This window comes from Fringilla coelebs (assembly GCF_963513975.1).
Source record: "Fringilla coelebs genome assembly, chromosome: 3".
In the NCBI taxonomy this organism is placed as follows: domain Eukaryota; kingdom Metazoa; phylum Chordata; class Aves; order Passeriformes; family Fringillidae; genus Fringilla; species Fringilla coelebs.
Genome location: NC_140030.1, coordinates 102,753,394 through 102,766,461, shown reverse-complemented (window position 1 = coordinate 102,766,461; position 13,068 = coordinate 102,753,394). Strand labels below are relative to the sequence as shown.

The following is a 13,068-nucleotide window of genomic DNA, read 5'->3' as shown; positions in this document are numbered from 1 at the left end:
AAAATGCTTTGTTGTCCCTTGGTCTCACCAAGCAAGACATGAAAAATAGTGTAGCTGAGAAGGAAGAACCTTTCCCCAGCATATGAAAAGAGCACTGGTTAGCACAGCTGGGCCCCCTGACTTCAACACCACTTGAAATACAAAATACTCGCGTCGTGAAAAATCAGCACTTCTCTTCTCTATCCCCACTCCAACGCCACAAGGAATCTGGGGTCACGAAGTGAAACTTGCTGAGAAGTCATCCCCTGAGAGCCACATGGTTTGTCCCAGCTTTTGGGGCGGATCTTCCATCCAGGGAGCTGGCCTGGGAGGTCTGTGCGTTCCTCCCTTCCCGATAAAGGGACGGGCACAGATGTGAAGGCAGAGATGTCTCCAGCCCTCTCCTGCCTGCTGCTCCTGCTGCTCCTGGCGGGCTGCCTGGGATGCCAGCACCACATCTGCCACTGCCTGGGCAGGGTCTTCATCTGCCAGGAGAACCAGGTGGTCCAGGTTCCTCGGGACATCCCTGCCAACACCACTGAGCTGTAAGTAGGGAGAGGGAGCGGTTGGGAGCAGCAGCCCTGTGGTTGGGAGCAGCAGCCCTGTGGTTGGGAGCAGCAGCCCTGTGGTTGGGAGCAGCAGCCCTGTGGTTGGGAGCAGCAGCCCTGTGGCTGGCTCTCCAAAGGAGCTGCTGCTTGCAAGCCAAAGGTGAGGTTTGCAGGGAGTCGCTTGGGAGACTCCTGTTTGCAGAGCACAGCCCTTCCTCTGATGCTCACTCAATTCCACCTTGAAACTCCTCTCCATTTCTCTGGTCGTGCTCATTGTAAGATGTCTGTTAAGAAAGGATTTTGCACGTTGCAATACAAAGTGCAGGCTAAATTTGTAACAAGCATCCTTGCTGCTGTGACAGTAATTTGAAGCATAAAGTCTAAGCTTTCTTTACAGCTTTGCTTTAGCGTTGTCGGAACGTGCAGAGCGAATTGTCTGCCCCAAACAAGTCGATGATGAGTGTTTGTTTGTACTGCAGGAGCTTTCCAAAGGTTTGTGCTTGTTTGCCAAGAAGCAACTTCATGTTTTCCCTTTGAAATCTCAAAGGCATTGCAGAAAGGACTCTGATAAACATTCAGAGAGGGATCCTCCTCCGCCACAGGAGCGGCGTGGCTGTGGTTGGAGAGAGTGAGCAATGTGAAGATAGAGAAGGGGTTTTGTCTATCTTAAAGCTTCTCATTCTTTTTCATAAAAGTAACGTGAGCAATGGAAAAACAACGTGTGGCAGCTGTTTTCTGTGTCAGTAGCACAGGCAAGCAAAGGAGCTTGCGCAATGGCAAGTATCTAACTACAAGTGATTGTTTTCATTTTAATAGTTTGAAGGCAAATATCACCCTTTGCCAACACCCCCACAGACATCTGGCGTGGTTACAATCTAAAGCAAAACCAAAAGGAGTAGTCCTGGATGAGGCCTTTGGTTAATAAGTGGAGTGGCAAGTTTGAAGGGAGGATACAATGAAGATTGATGTGTCACTAGTAAGAAAAACATACCCCCATCCCAGTTTTACACACCACAGTATATCCATGGTTATTGTGCCACAGTTTTCCTAGGGTAGAAGTTTTGTTTTCTTCAGAAGGAGGGGTTGTTTTGCTCACTGACTAAGCAGACTGCAGTGAAAACTTGAGAGAAATGTCTGAATTAACCACAAAAGGTCAGTAAAAGTTTAAATCATTCTCACAACTAGAGGAAAAACTAATCCATCTGTGATTTAGGTCATCTAAATCCTGAGTGCGCTGTGCTCCAGGCGTGTACAGCTAATTTTGTTTAATTTTGCTTTGATTGTTTCTTTAGATTACACAGTTAAGGTCTGCCTTCTAGGGATTAAGCAAAAGCATTTTTTAATTATTTCAGGAAAGAAGTAGAGTATCACTGAAAAGCACCTGTTAGTAAAATGGGATTTGTTTTCTCCTTGTTAACTTCTCGAGAGTTTGTTGAGGATGCTAATTTGTGTGTTCTTAGCACGAGTGCTATTCTCTGAAACAGGCAGAATACAACATTAGTGTGACTGAAAACAGCAAACAAATCCTTTCTTCTGCCAGCACTGTGCAAATACTGGATTTAGAATCTCTCAACTTGACTCTCTTCTCACTTTCTCAAAATAAACCAGCTTTTGGTTTCTCAGGAAGTAATTCAGGTTCCATTCCATCAGTGTAGCCCTGGGACTGATTTCAGCATGCCTTAAAAATTTGAAAACTGCCTAGAGTAGCTTTGAATATATCAAACCTTAGCATTACCAAAGGCAGATACATTAGCTGAAGAGCTATCAAGTGACAAATAAATCTTAGATTTTTCCTTCAGGATCAAAGGGGAACTCTAGAAAAGTGCTTTCCTCTGCATCTCTCCACCGAGTGCCCAGTGGGGTGATTCAGGTGACTAAAATAGGTTTTACTGCTCCAGATGACACTGCAGGTACACTCCTGGTAGCAGGAAAATCTTGCTTTATGTTTTCTCAAAAAGTCTTAATGAGTGAAAAGAGTTTTTTGATCAGTGTACCAACTTAAGCACAGAAGGCCATGGTGTCTAAGAACCCTGTACAGGATGCAGGAACGGGTTTCTTGCTATGTACAGCTCCTGCAAGGTACTTTCTTCACTTAAGAGCTCATTCTGGGAGTCTGGATGCAGCCTGGTTTTATTTAATATAAAGGAGAGGGGTTCACTTCAGCATGCTTACAGCTCTTCATCTTCCCTTATGTGATCTTGATAGCTTTCCTAAGTTATCTTAGAGTCCTTCCCTAGTGCCTTTAAAGTGTTGAATAGCATGCTGGTGAATGCTTCAGAGTGAGAACAGGAGCCTGATCAGCCTCAAGCACTTCTCCCTTTGCTGTGTGTTCCTATTTCACAACAGCTGTGTCTGAAGTTGGGACACTGGCATGTGGCAGCCAGCTCAGACACTTGGTAGGAAAACTCATGATAAAGGAAAAGACAGGGCCCTCCCTAACAATTATCTCTTTGCCATTGCTGAGATTTTTAATTGTTATTATTTTTTAGTGTTTGAGAGTTGGTCCTGAACACGTGCTGCCATCAGGGATTTCTTTGTGGTTGGCTTCCCAACAGGGAGAGCTTAGGCTCCAAGGGAAATGTGAGCTCTGCAGTGTGGTGCATGAAACAGGGGTTTGTTCCTGCCTGGATTAGCATCTGCTGCAGCAAGGGTGCTGCAGAGGGAAGGCTGGTAGTAGCCTCTTAGGGTGAGTGATTTCGTTCTGTACTTACCTCATGGAAACAGGGCAGGGAGCAGAATACACATGCTTCCATCACTCTAATTTCTGCCACATCCACTTTTTCGCTTACAGGCCAAAGTCTCATGATAGAATAATTACAGCTTGGTTTGTCCATTGCTTTTTGCAGATTTCCAAGCATTCTGCAGCTGGCATGTTCTGAGTATTTACAGGGGAGGCTGTGGTTATTAGCTGCTTTGCTTTATAATCTTTGCCTGGATAGAAGAATTTTTGGTATTTTTTTATACATATCAAAATGCCCGAGAGATGACTCTGACATCTTTGGAGTCAATCCATCAGACAGCAGAGACCAGCAGTTCAGACGGGAAATGTAGGCTCACCTGTGTCAAGTATTAACAATTATTTGCCTCGGGGGAAGAGAGGAGGGAGTGACTCAGTAGCAACTGCAGGCAGTTTGCTCCTTGAAGTTCTATTCCAGCCTTAAAATCCAGTGTCAAGTTTTGCAATCCATCATCAGTATTCAGCAGGATTTCATTTGTTCATTAGAGGTCTTGCTTTGTAATGCAAACAAAAATAACAGAAGGGATCCTTCTTAAGATTTAACAAACTACTTTAAGCAGAAACATTTAGATAGCACCAAGTAACAGGAAAACAGGAAATGGCCTCAAGCTGTGCCAGGGGCAGTTTAGGTTCAATATTAGGAAAGATTTATTCCCTGAAAGGGCCATCAGGCATTGGAATAGGCTGCCCAGGGAAGTGGTGGAATCACCATCCCTGTAAGTGTTGTGGATGTGGCACCTGGGGACGCGGCTGAGTGGTGAGCAAGGTGGTGCTGGCTTCACGGTTGGACTCAATTATCTGGGAGTTCTTTTCCAGCCATAATGACTCCATGATTCTAGGAGGCAGTTTAGCCATTGTCAGAGCAGTTTAGAGCTATGTTATATAGAGTGTTTTCTCCCAAGCATCTGCAAACTATAAACAGCATTTACTTGCTGGCTGCATAGGTGTTTTTTTACAATTGCTCAAGGATATTTACTTTGGACTATCAAGTCAAGGCTGAGTAGATGTCTGAGCACTAAAACATCAGCTGCCTAGAAATAGCCAGACCTGTGCTGTGTACAGGGTGAGTCAGATGTGCTTCCCAGTGACAGAAGCTGCAATGATGTGAATTGTGGCTGCAACACTGTTATTGACAGCTGCAATTAGGATGTTTCTTTATTCTTTCACACTTAAGGGTTGAAATTACACTGAAACCTGCAAACAGCTACACTTCTTGCTTGGGTGTTTATACCCATGGACTGACCTTAACCTAAGAAAGGCAAGGTGTGAGAAGATAAAGTAAACTAAGGAAATTAAGATCCATGAAGCTTTGAACTCTCTGTGTTGTGGTGGTTAATCATACAGTCAATCAATAAATCCACATTTTTTTGGGAATGAGATGAGAATGTTTGCACAGCAGAGCATATTGGGAAGGTATTACATGCTGAATAAAGCCTTTTTAATTATTTTAGTTTTTAATTCAAACCAACTTTGCATCTGTAAGGGTTACATTGTTCTCTTCCTGAATTTATGATCAGTTCCTACTTTGAAACAGAAAGCAACAGAGTTGCTGTAAGATTGCTGTCTGTATATCAGGGCAGTGGTCCAATGCTTAGGCTGGATTCTGTATTTGACATTTTAATTGGGAGGATAAAAAGAAACAGGCAGATCATAAGAGAGGAAGAGAAAGAAACAAAAGAAAATTACACAAAAGGATAATAAACTCAGCAGGAGAGATCCTTGGCTGGTATAAATGACCAAAGATATATATATTTACAGAAACATTCAATTTCTAACCTTCAGGAGTTTTGAACACAAGGAGTTATACTGCACACAATGGAAGCTGCTTTGCAGTGCAGTACTCTGCTGGCGTACTCCTGATGCCATAAATAAATACTTGCACATGGCTCTCACCTTACTCATAGGGTCTGCAGCTTGATGCATGTATGAGAGAGGTATGGCCAAGTCTGAGGATGAATAGTTGTCTATATATGTATATATACATGCATGTATGTATAAAATATATCTTTGAAATGAAAGTGCATTCACTTAAAATTTAATGACTTGCTAAATCACTGAGCTTTTGGAGGGAAACAGTGAAAACCAAGACTTGATTTTGGTTGCATGCAGCATTGGGAGGGTACCAAGCTGATGCCCTTCCCTGGGGTCAGCTACAGAGAGATTCTCTCAGTGTATAAATTCTGGATTTTCCAGCAGTCTCTGTTGTACACATGCACACACACACACACAAACCAGGCTGTGTCACATCCCCACACATCTGAAACCAGGCAAAATGAGCTCCTGGGCTGATGAGCTGAAATAAAACCTCCCTGTTGGACATTTTAGATATGTTCTGGTTCAGTTCCTGCAAAGAATCAAAACGTGCCTAGTGAATGAGATAATAATAAATGTTTTTTTAAAGGGTTTGGAAGAGTAAAGTAGTCATTTGTGGGAGTTACATTTTCTTGTCTCAAATATGGTGTCTTCATCTTGTGTGTCTCCTCATTCAAGTCATTAATATAGTTAAAACCCAGGAGAGTCTGACAGTAATGTTATTCATGAGATGGGATCTGGTAAATACCAAAGTTAGTGTTGAGGCACAGCAGGAAAAAAAAAAACCCTACTAAGATCTGAAATCAGTAGTTTTAAACTAAAATGTGGTAAAAATGGGGAAGCTGGTTAGCCTAGGGGACATTGCAAAGCAGGATGGAGGTCTGTCTTTTGCTTCTCCAACAAGAACATGAATCACTGAGCAGATTTGAGGAGTCATGAATTCACTGGTGTCATGCAGCAGTTAATTTCCTTTGCTCTGAATGGTGTGTTAGGCTAAACACTTCAACAGTATGGATGATTTCCTGGCTTCATTTACTCCCCTTACGACAGTTTCTCACAACTCATCAGTTTTCACTCTGCAGAAGTAAAACACTGTATTTCAGACTTTGTTGCCTTCCCATGTCTAATACTACAATATATTGACTCCATCTCTCATCCCATGCAGGGATACTTTGGCACAGGGAATCCTATTGAGTATCACTCAGAGATGACTGCTGCCAGCTGGGAGAGCAGAGCACAGTCAGAGCTCTAGGGAAATGCTTTCACAAGTTTGAGTGACACTAAAGTGCTTATGTGGATCAGTCTCAGCTTCAATGAGCTGCCTTCCCATCCCTCACACAGGGAGCTGAGGGTATTTATGAAGAGAGGGATGCAGACAGGGTATATGTGTGGGTGCCACTGATGCTCTGACCCAGCAGGGTACAAGCTGCTGTACTGTAAGAGCTACCAAGCCAGTCCCTCTGTTATCATTATATTTGTCCATGCAGGTGTGCTTTCAGGTCCTCAGTCAGGTTTAGCATCTTGGGAATTTGAGTTAATCATTTTCTATATCATCACACTTAGCAGGTTCATATCAGCATTGCAGTCTTGAAGAGCAAGGCTTATTATCTCCCTCAATATCCCAGACAATGCCACTTAAATATAAAAATAAAATTTAAAAAAGCTTCTCAAATACTTGTTAATCCCAGATAAATGTCCGAGATGATTTCTGGAGAAGACATCCCCAGTGGGATGTGCCTTTAAAAGCTGCAAATCACATTCCTCTGGAAGAGTGTCACACATAAAATGTGTCAGCTGATAAGCCAGCAGGAGCAAGTCTGCTGTGCACCTCCAGGGTTTTCTTTGCAGATGCTGAGGGGTCTCACCAGGCTGACATGTCACTGGAAACACTGCTTGTGTCAGAGTTTAACAAGGGTGGCAGGAGAGAGTGGATGAGGAACGCCACAAAAACAGGAAAGAGTTGCCCAGAGGAGGGATTATAAGTAAGAATATACATCCCAAAGGGAGAGCTGCTCTAACTGCCTGCAGTGTGTGTGCAGGAGGGGGTCCTGCAGAGGCAAGCAGAGTTATCTGCAAAATTAAAATAAGCAAACCTGTGAGACATCCAGCTGAGGAACCAAAGAAACCTGTGCAGAGTTCAACATGCCTCACTGTCTCCTCTCTTGCTGGCAGTTTAGTTTAGTTAGTTCTGCTTAACTTTCCCAAGTCCTTGTGCAGGCAAGTTAACAGATAATTGGGGCAGGCTCACAGATAATTTAAATTGTCATAGCTTCATTAACTTCAGTGGAAAGAACTCAATTCATTTTCACCATCTGGCAATGGGGAGCTCTCTCAGCCATGAGTTGTTCATTTTGGCAGCAGCTGATTGGGAACGAGTGTGTGTGTCCAGTAAACAAGATAGTTTAGGCACTAAAGACAGGTATTATTTTTCATAGCAGTCTATTAGTTTTACACAGTGAGGGGCAAGCACTCTGCTAGGAAAAGCCACTTTTCTTTGTTTAAGACCTTGACCTTTTCAGACAAAATCTGTAAATTATTTCACACACTTTGCCTGTGGTTTGATTGGGCTGCTCTTATTAGCAGTGAAATTTAAGTCATTAAAATGAAGCTTATTTCAAATTATAGGTCAGACCAAGCATGGATTTCATGTAAGAGTATAGAAAATTATTTCTTGTAATTGTCTCACGTACACTATAATAAGGAGCCTGATTTCTGACTTTTACTCAGGTGTAATTTCTTTGATCTTGAGGGTCTAGGGTCAGAAAAACTTGTGGGTTGTTTACTTTTGCTCGATGTTTTCCTCCAACTATCCTTAGGTCTTTCAGGAGCTCAGCCTGGAAGGTAGGGATGCTTTTTATCTCCCACTACCTTATCAAGCCACCTACAATCATTTGCTCCTGGGTAGCTAGAGGAGAACTTACAGACTGTTATTATATGCAGAGGGAGATATGTGTCTGAGTGAAATGAAAACAGCCTCCAACCCAACTCAGCTGAACAAATCCTCGCTTTTCATAAGTATATTGAGCTTGCTGAGCCTCCCTCTTTGCCTGCACTAACTAAAAAATGCTGTATCCTTAAAAGTAGCATACTCAGATCTTCCTATGGACAGGACAGCCTCAACTTTAAGCATATACCCACTGGGTGAGCTGCAGGCTGAAGCTTTCAGCTCTTCTCACTCTCTTATCTATTCAAGAATGATATTGCTGGTCAGAATTGTAACATATTTGCCTGGAAATTCTGGTTTGTGAATGCCTGTGGAGCATGATTCTGAGGATGGTCCTATTGACATAAAGTTTCCCCATATCCACGTACATGAGGATGTACTTTCTGATATGAATCCTTGCCCAAATATAGCCAGTTAATTGGGATTTATTTGTAAATATTTATTAGTCAGGAATCTGTGAATCTTCAGTGATTTTCCAAAAACACTCTGTGCATAAACATGCAGTGGGGATAATTTCCAAGTTTTCAGTGTTTAATTCATCTTTTGTCTGAGAGTGGAGCAAGGAGGGACTATCCTTTCAAATGAAGATCACAAGATTTTTTTTTTTTAATTTGAAATAGTAGCATGCAATGAAGAACTGGGTGGACTGTGTGAAGATTGGAAAAGAAAGCAGTGCTTGTTTTCTCAGGAGATTTTCCTGGGGTCCTATATTGATGTTCCAAAATTTTGGGATGCCATGAGATACTTATAAAGACATCTTCCCTCCCTCTTACCCCAAAACCAGATCCTTCCCCAAGAAGGGTTCCCACACACCTGTCTATGTGCACAGGGTGTCTGTGTTTAACTTCTTCCTACGCCAGTTTGGCCCTGGGCAAAGAGGATGAGATTGGAAAACATCAGTGTGGATCTACAGCTGTAACCTCTAAAATGGCCCAGGCTGAGGTGAGAGAGTAATAACGGTGGGAGGGACCCTCTGCCTGCCCCTTTTCCCAAAACCAGGAGCATGGGATGGGAAGAAGTGATATGTGGTTATTTGAGGTTGGTTTTGATCACTGAAAAGGAGGCAGGCTAAGAATTATAATGGTTTTCTTTTGGACACACCTTTGGAAGCCTTTTAATGGTTTCATATTCTGTGCTTGCTATGCCTTGTGCTTAGAAATAATCTCTGGTGTAACAGCCCTGCCTACACTTGGCTTTGAGAGGTTTGGATTTCAGGGCTTACCTTCAGGGTAAGCTTTGATTTCTTTTTTCCACCATCACATGGTATAAACACATTAGGCTATTGCCTTCAGTAGCCCAATAGGCACTTCTGGGTGCCAGACCCTTTGTAAAAGGCTATCCTATTCTGTGGGAAACATTCATGCCTGTGAGAGCCACAGACACTCACTGAGGTAAGAGAGCACATCTGTCTCCTGCCATGGAAGCACCACCTGCGCTGCTTCCTCTGCCATCTCCAGTCTTTCCACAGCTTTAAAAAAAGAACACCAACAGCCAAATCCATTTTTTTTGCTTCTTGATAACTACTGGGAAGCAATCAATTCTGAAGAGTCTTTCCTTGGATTTCAGTCTCCCAGCAAGAATATTTGTAGACACACATATATTTCTGAGCAAGGAAGGTATAAGTAGAGGGGCCATGAACCCATGGAAAGAAAGTGGGTTGATGCTAAAAATCTTCTCTTGTCCCCAAAGTTTTCTTTGGCCAACAGCTATGGAAATTTTTGCTTTTCATTTTTGGCCAGTGAAGAGTAATAAAAGCAGCACAGGCTGCGCTAGGAAATGACAGCAGACCAAGAACTGCCTTGGCAGAACAACTTTCTAGGTGGAACTACTGGTTTGGGGAAATACTCGCTGCATCCAAATCCCACGAGCTGCAATTTCCTATCTGCAGTATATTGTTGCCATGGCAGATGAAGCCCAGACCTCATTCTCCACTCCTTTGAAATCAGCATTAGTGGCCCCTGTGAGGGAATACCCTACAAGAAAATCCAGGGTCTGATTCCACAGGCGTTCATACACATCCTAATTGCTTGCCCAAGCTGCTCTGCTGCTTCCCCATGGGACAAATCGCAGGTGCAAAAGTACCTGTCTGCACTGATTTGCAGATTCAGGACTTTGTGCTATTGCAGCAGGCAGGAAACCACTGTGGGGAAAAATAAAATGGGCATTGAACACGCAAATGAAATATTTTTTTTTTTTTAAAGTTTGCATTTGTTTTAAATTATTAGGGGAGATTTTAATTGTTTTAATGGGCCACGTGGAATTGGTAAAACTGTCTTAGGGCTCACAGTTTTCTATCTTAACAGATTTCACAACATTCCTGGTATGTAAATGTAATTTTATCCATTACAGTAACCGCAAAGCTATAGGTTGCAAGAGATGAGCAATTTCCCAAGAGTACAGGGTTTAACCCAGTGGCTTAACCTCACCTTATTCACCAGACTGCTCTCCTTTGGCAAAATATTTCCCGTTTCCTAATAGCAAACCAAAAAAATTACATCTTGCATATTTGTATTTCTTTCTAATAACAATTTCTCAGCAGAGAAAGTTATAACTCTACTATTTTTTTTATGTCAAGTGAGGCGCAAAGTTTCAGGGCTTTTTCCCTCAAATGCATTTTTATTGACTTGGTACATCTGCATCATCACCTTTTCCACTTTCTTCCTTTCTGTACTTTTCTTGTATCAGTTTCTGTCACTGTATTAGAAGAGCAGCATTTCACAGCAGTGTTACAGCCAGGAATTTAAAGAGAGCTGAGGTGGAGATTTTGTGAGTACTTCAATTATGGCTAATGGTTGGCTCCGTTATGGTCAGTAGGGCTGCCTATGGAGCACTAATTGGAAGGTTCTCACCCCTTTATGAGTTTAATTGCTCTCTGTATATTTCTCCTTAGCTAAAGATCTTCATAAATGCATGAATGTTGCATCTACAGGAATTTTTTAGTATATGGTTACAGTATTCATATCACAAACAATATTTCTTTGACTTCTTTAATTTCTCTACATTTTATTGCTGTGTTCTGTCAGTGTGGCTGAGCACACTGCCTGGGGCCACACCCCAGAAATCATGTTGGTTTTCAAACATTTTACCCTAGAAATTGAAGCATGTCCATCCTGAGCTTAGCAGAGCGCTGTACAGGCTGGACAAGGAGCCAGCAGTTTCCATGAAGTTCCCACTGAGGAGTGGATTGATTCCCATTCCCTTGCATGTACTGATGTCCTGGGCTGGTGGGGACAGCGTGTAGCCTCAGGGCTACCAGCACCAGCTCAGGCTTTGCCATTTTGTTTGTCTGTTGAGAGGCGTGGGCGCTGTCTGGAAGAGACGCTCTGGCGGCGCTGGGAATCAGGGAGACTGGGTCTTTGTTCAAGGCTTTGGAAGGCTTTGCCTTTTTTTCACCCAGGAGCCGGCCTTGGTTCTAGGTGTGGATTCATCTCTTGAGTGTCCTCCAGGCTGAGGTGGTTATCAGCTGAAACAGGCAATGAGGCAGCTCAGAGGTTCCTGCTTGCGTCTCCTTGAGGATTTTCTGCATTCCACAGAAAGCTTGTTAACCTCTGATCTGGTGGGGTGGCAGACTGCTATTTTTATTAGCCTGGCTTGCCAGCTAGCATCTCTACAATGTCCATTGTGTAAAGGAGTTTATAGATTTCCATAAAACACCACATGCTGGTACCCTACTTTTATGAACAGCTTTGGGCTCTAGCCTATGTTGCATAGCAACACTCAGGGTTTTGTTAGTCTGAACTCAGGATGGCTCTCAATCCTAGAAGCCCAAAAGTCCCAGAAGCCTTGAGCTTCAATAAGATGCCAACTGCTTTTCTAAAAATGGCCCAAAGAAGGAAAAAGGTCCACCCAGACTATGTGGAGGTCTAAATTTCACCTTCCACATCAAGTATAGCATCAGTGTAGGAGTTTCCATGGCTTTGAGTTCCTCCCTAGTGGAAGGTCTTTTTCCAACCTCAGTATCTGTATTTCAGGAGCTGCCTGATAGAAGGCTACTGCCCATGTTTCCTCTGCCAGCCTGCCTAGGAGCACGCTTTCCAAGCTATGCCTGGCTTGCATGGTCATCTGAATTGTCATTGCCCTTGCTGATCTTATTGAAGAAGAGGTGAATAGAAAATACTGCCCAGAAAGAAAACAGTGTCAAACCAATCACTAATCATTCCCTGCTATCTCCATGCTGAAATAGCAATACTCACTGAGAGGCTACTTCTGCCAGATAAAGGATAATCACCTAAAACATCTGTGTGCCTTGGAAGATTACCCTTGAGTGAAGGAGATAGGAAAATCGAAAAGCATAAGCACAGGCAGAAAATATTTTGGTTGTGGCTTTCTATATTTTCAATGCTTGCTATATAGGATGAAGAAGAGGCTGTGATGCTTAATTTCTTTTTTGCCTCTTTGACAGTAAGACCAGTTTTCTTCAGGGTAACCAGCCCCCTGACCAGGGTGGAGAAAAAATAGAACCCCTGCAATCCAGGAAGGTTATGGAAGAGATCACCTTGAGTGTGATCACAAGTGCTCACAGTGTGAGCACACCCAGGAGAGCTAAGGAATCGGGCCCAGCCAGCAGGGCTTTGGGACAGGCATGTCCTGCCTGACCAGCCTGTTTATGGCCAGGTGACCCTTATCCCTCGAGGGTGAGGGAAAGCCTGTGGATGTAGTCTGCCTGGACTTCAGTACAGTCCTTAATGCTGTCTCCCACGGCATCCTTCTGGAAAAGCTGGCAGCCCACGGCTGGATGGGTGCACTCTTGGCTGGATGGGAGTTGATCTGCTGGAGGGCAGGAAGCTCTGCAGAGGGATCTGTACAGGCAGGATAGATGGGCTGAGACCAACAGTGTGAGGGTCAGCAAGACCAGGGGCTGGTCCTGCTCTTAGACCACAACCACCCCATGAAGTGCTAAAGGCTGGGGGCAGAGTGGCTGGAAAGATGCCCAGCCAAAAAGGACCTGGGGGTGCTGGTTGGCAGCACTGAACATGAGCCAAGTGTGCCCAGGTGGCCAAGAGGGCCAGTGGCATCCTGGCCTGGATCAGCAAGAGTGTGACCAGCAG

At 43.6% G+C, this 13,068-nt stretch overlaps 1 protein-coding gene across 1 annotated transcript in view; it reads left to right on the top strand.

Moving 5' to 3' along the window:
- Positions 1–366: 366 nt before the first annotated feature.
- The window catches only part of FSHR (follicle stimulating hormone receptor), a gene marked incomplete at both ends in the record, with an annotated part of 78,112 nt that continues 65,410 nt past the window's right edge, over positions 367–13,068 (top strand). The window contains one exon of the mRNA XM_084202298.1: positions 367–524. Within this exon, the coding sequence (XP_084058424.1) occupies positions 367–524 (158 nt within the window). The remainder of the gene's footprint in view (positions 525–13,068) is intronic.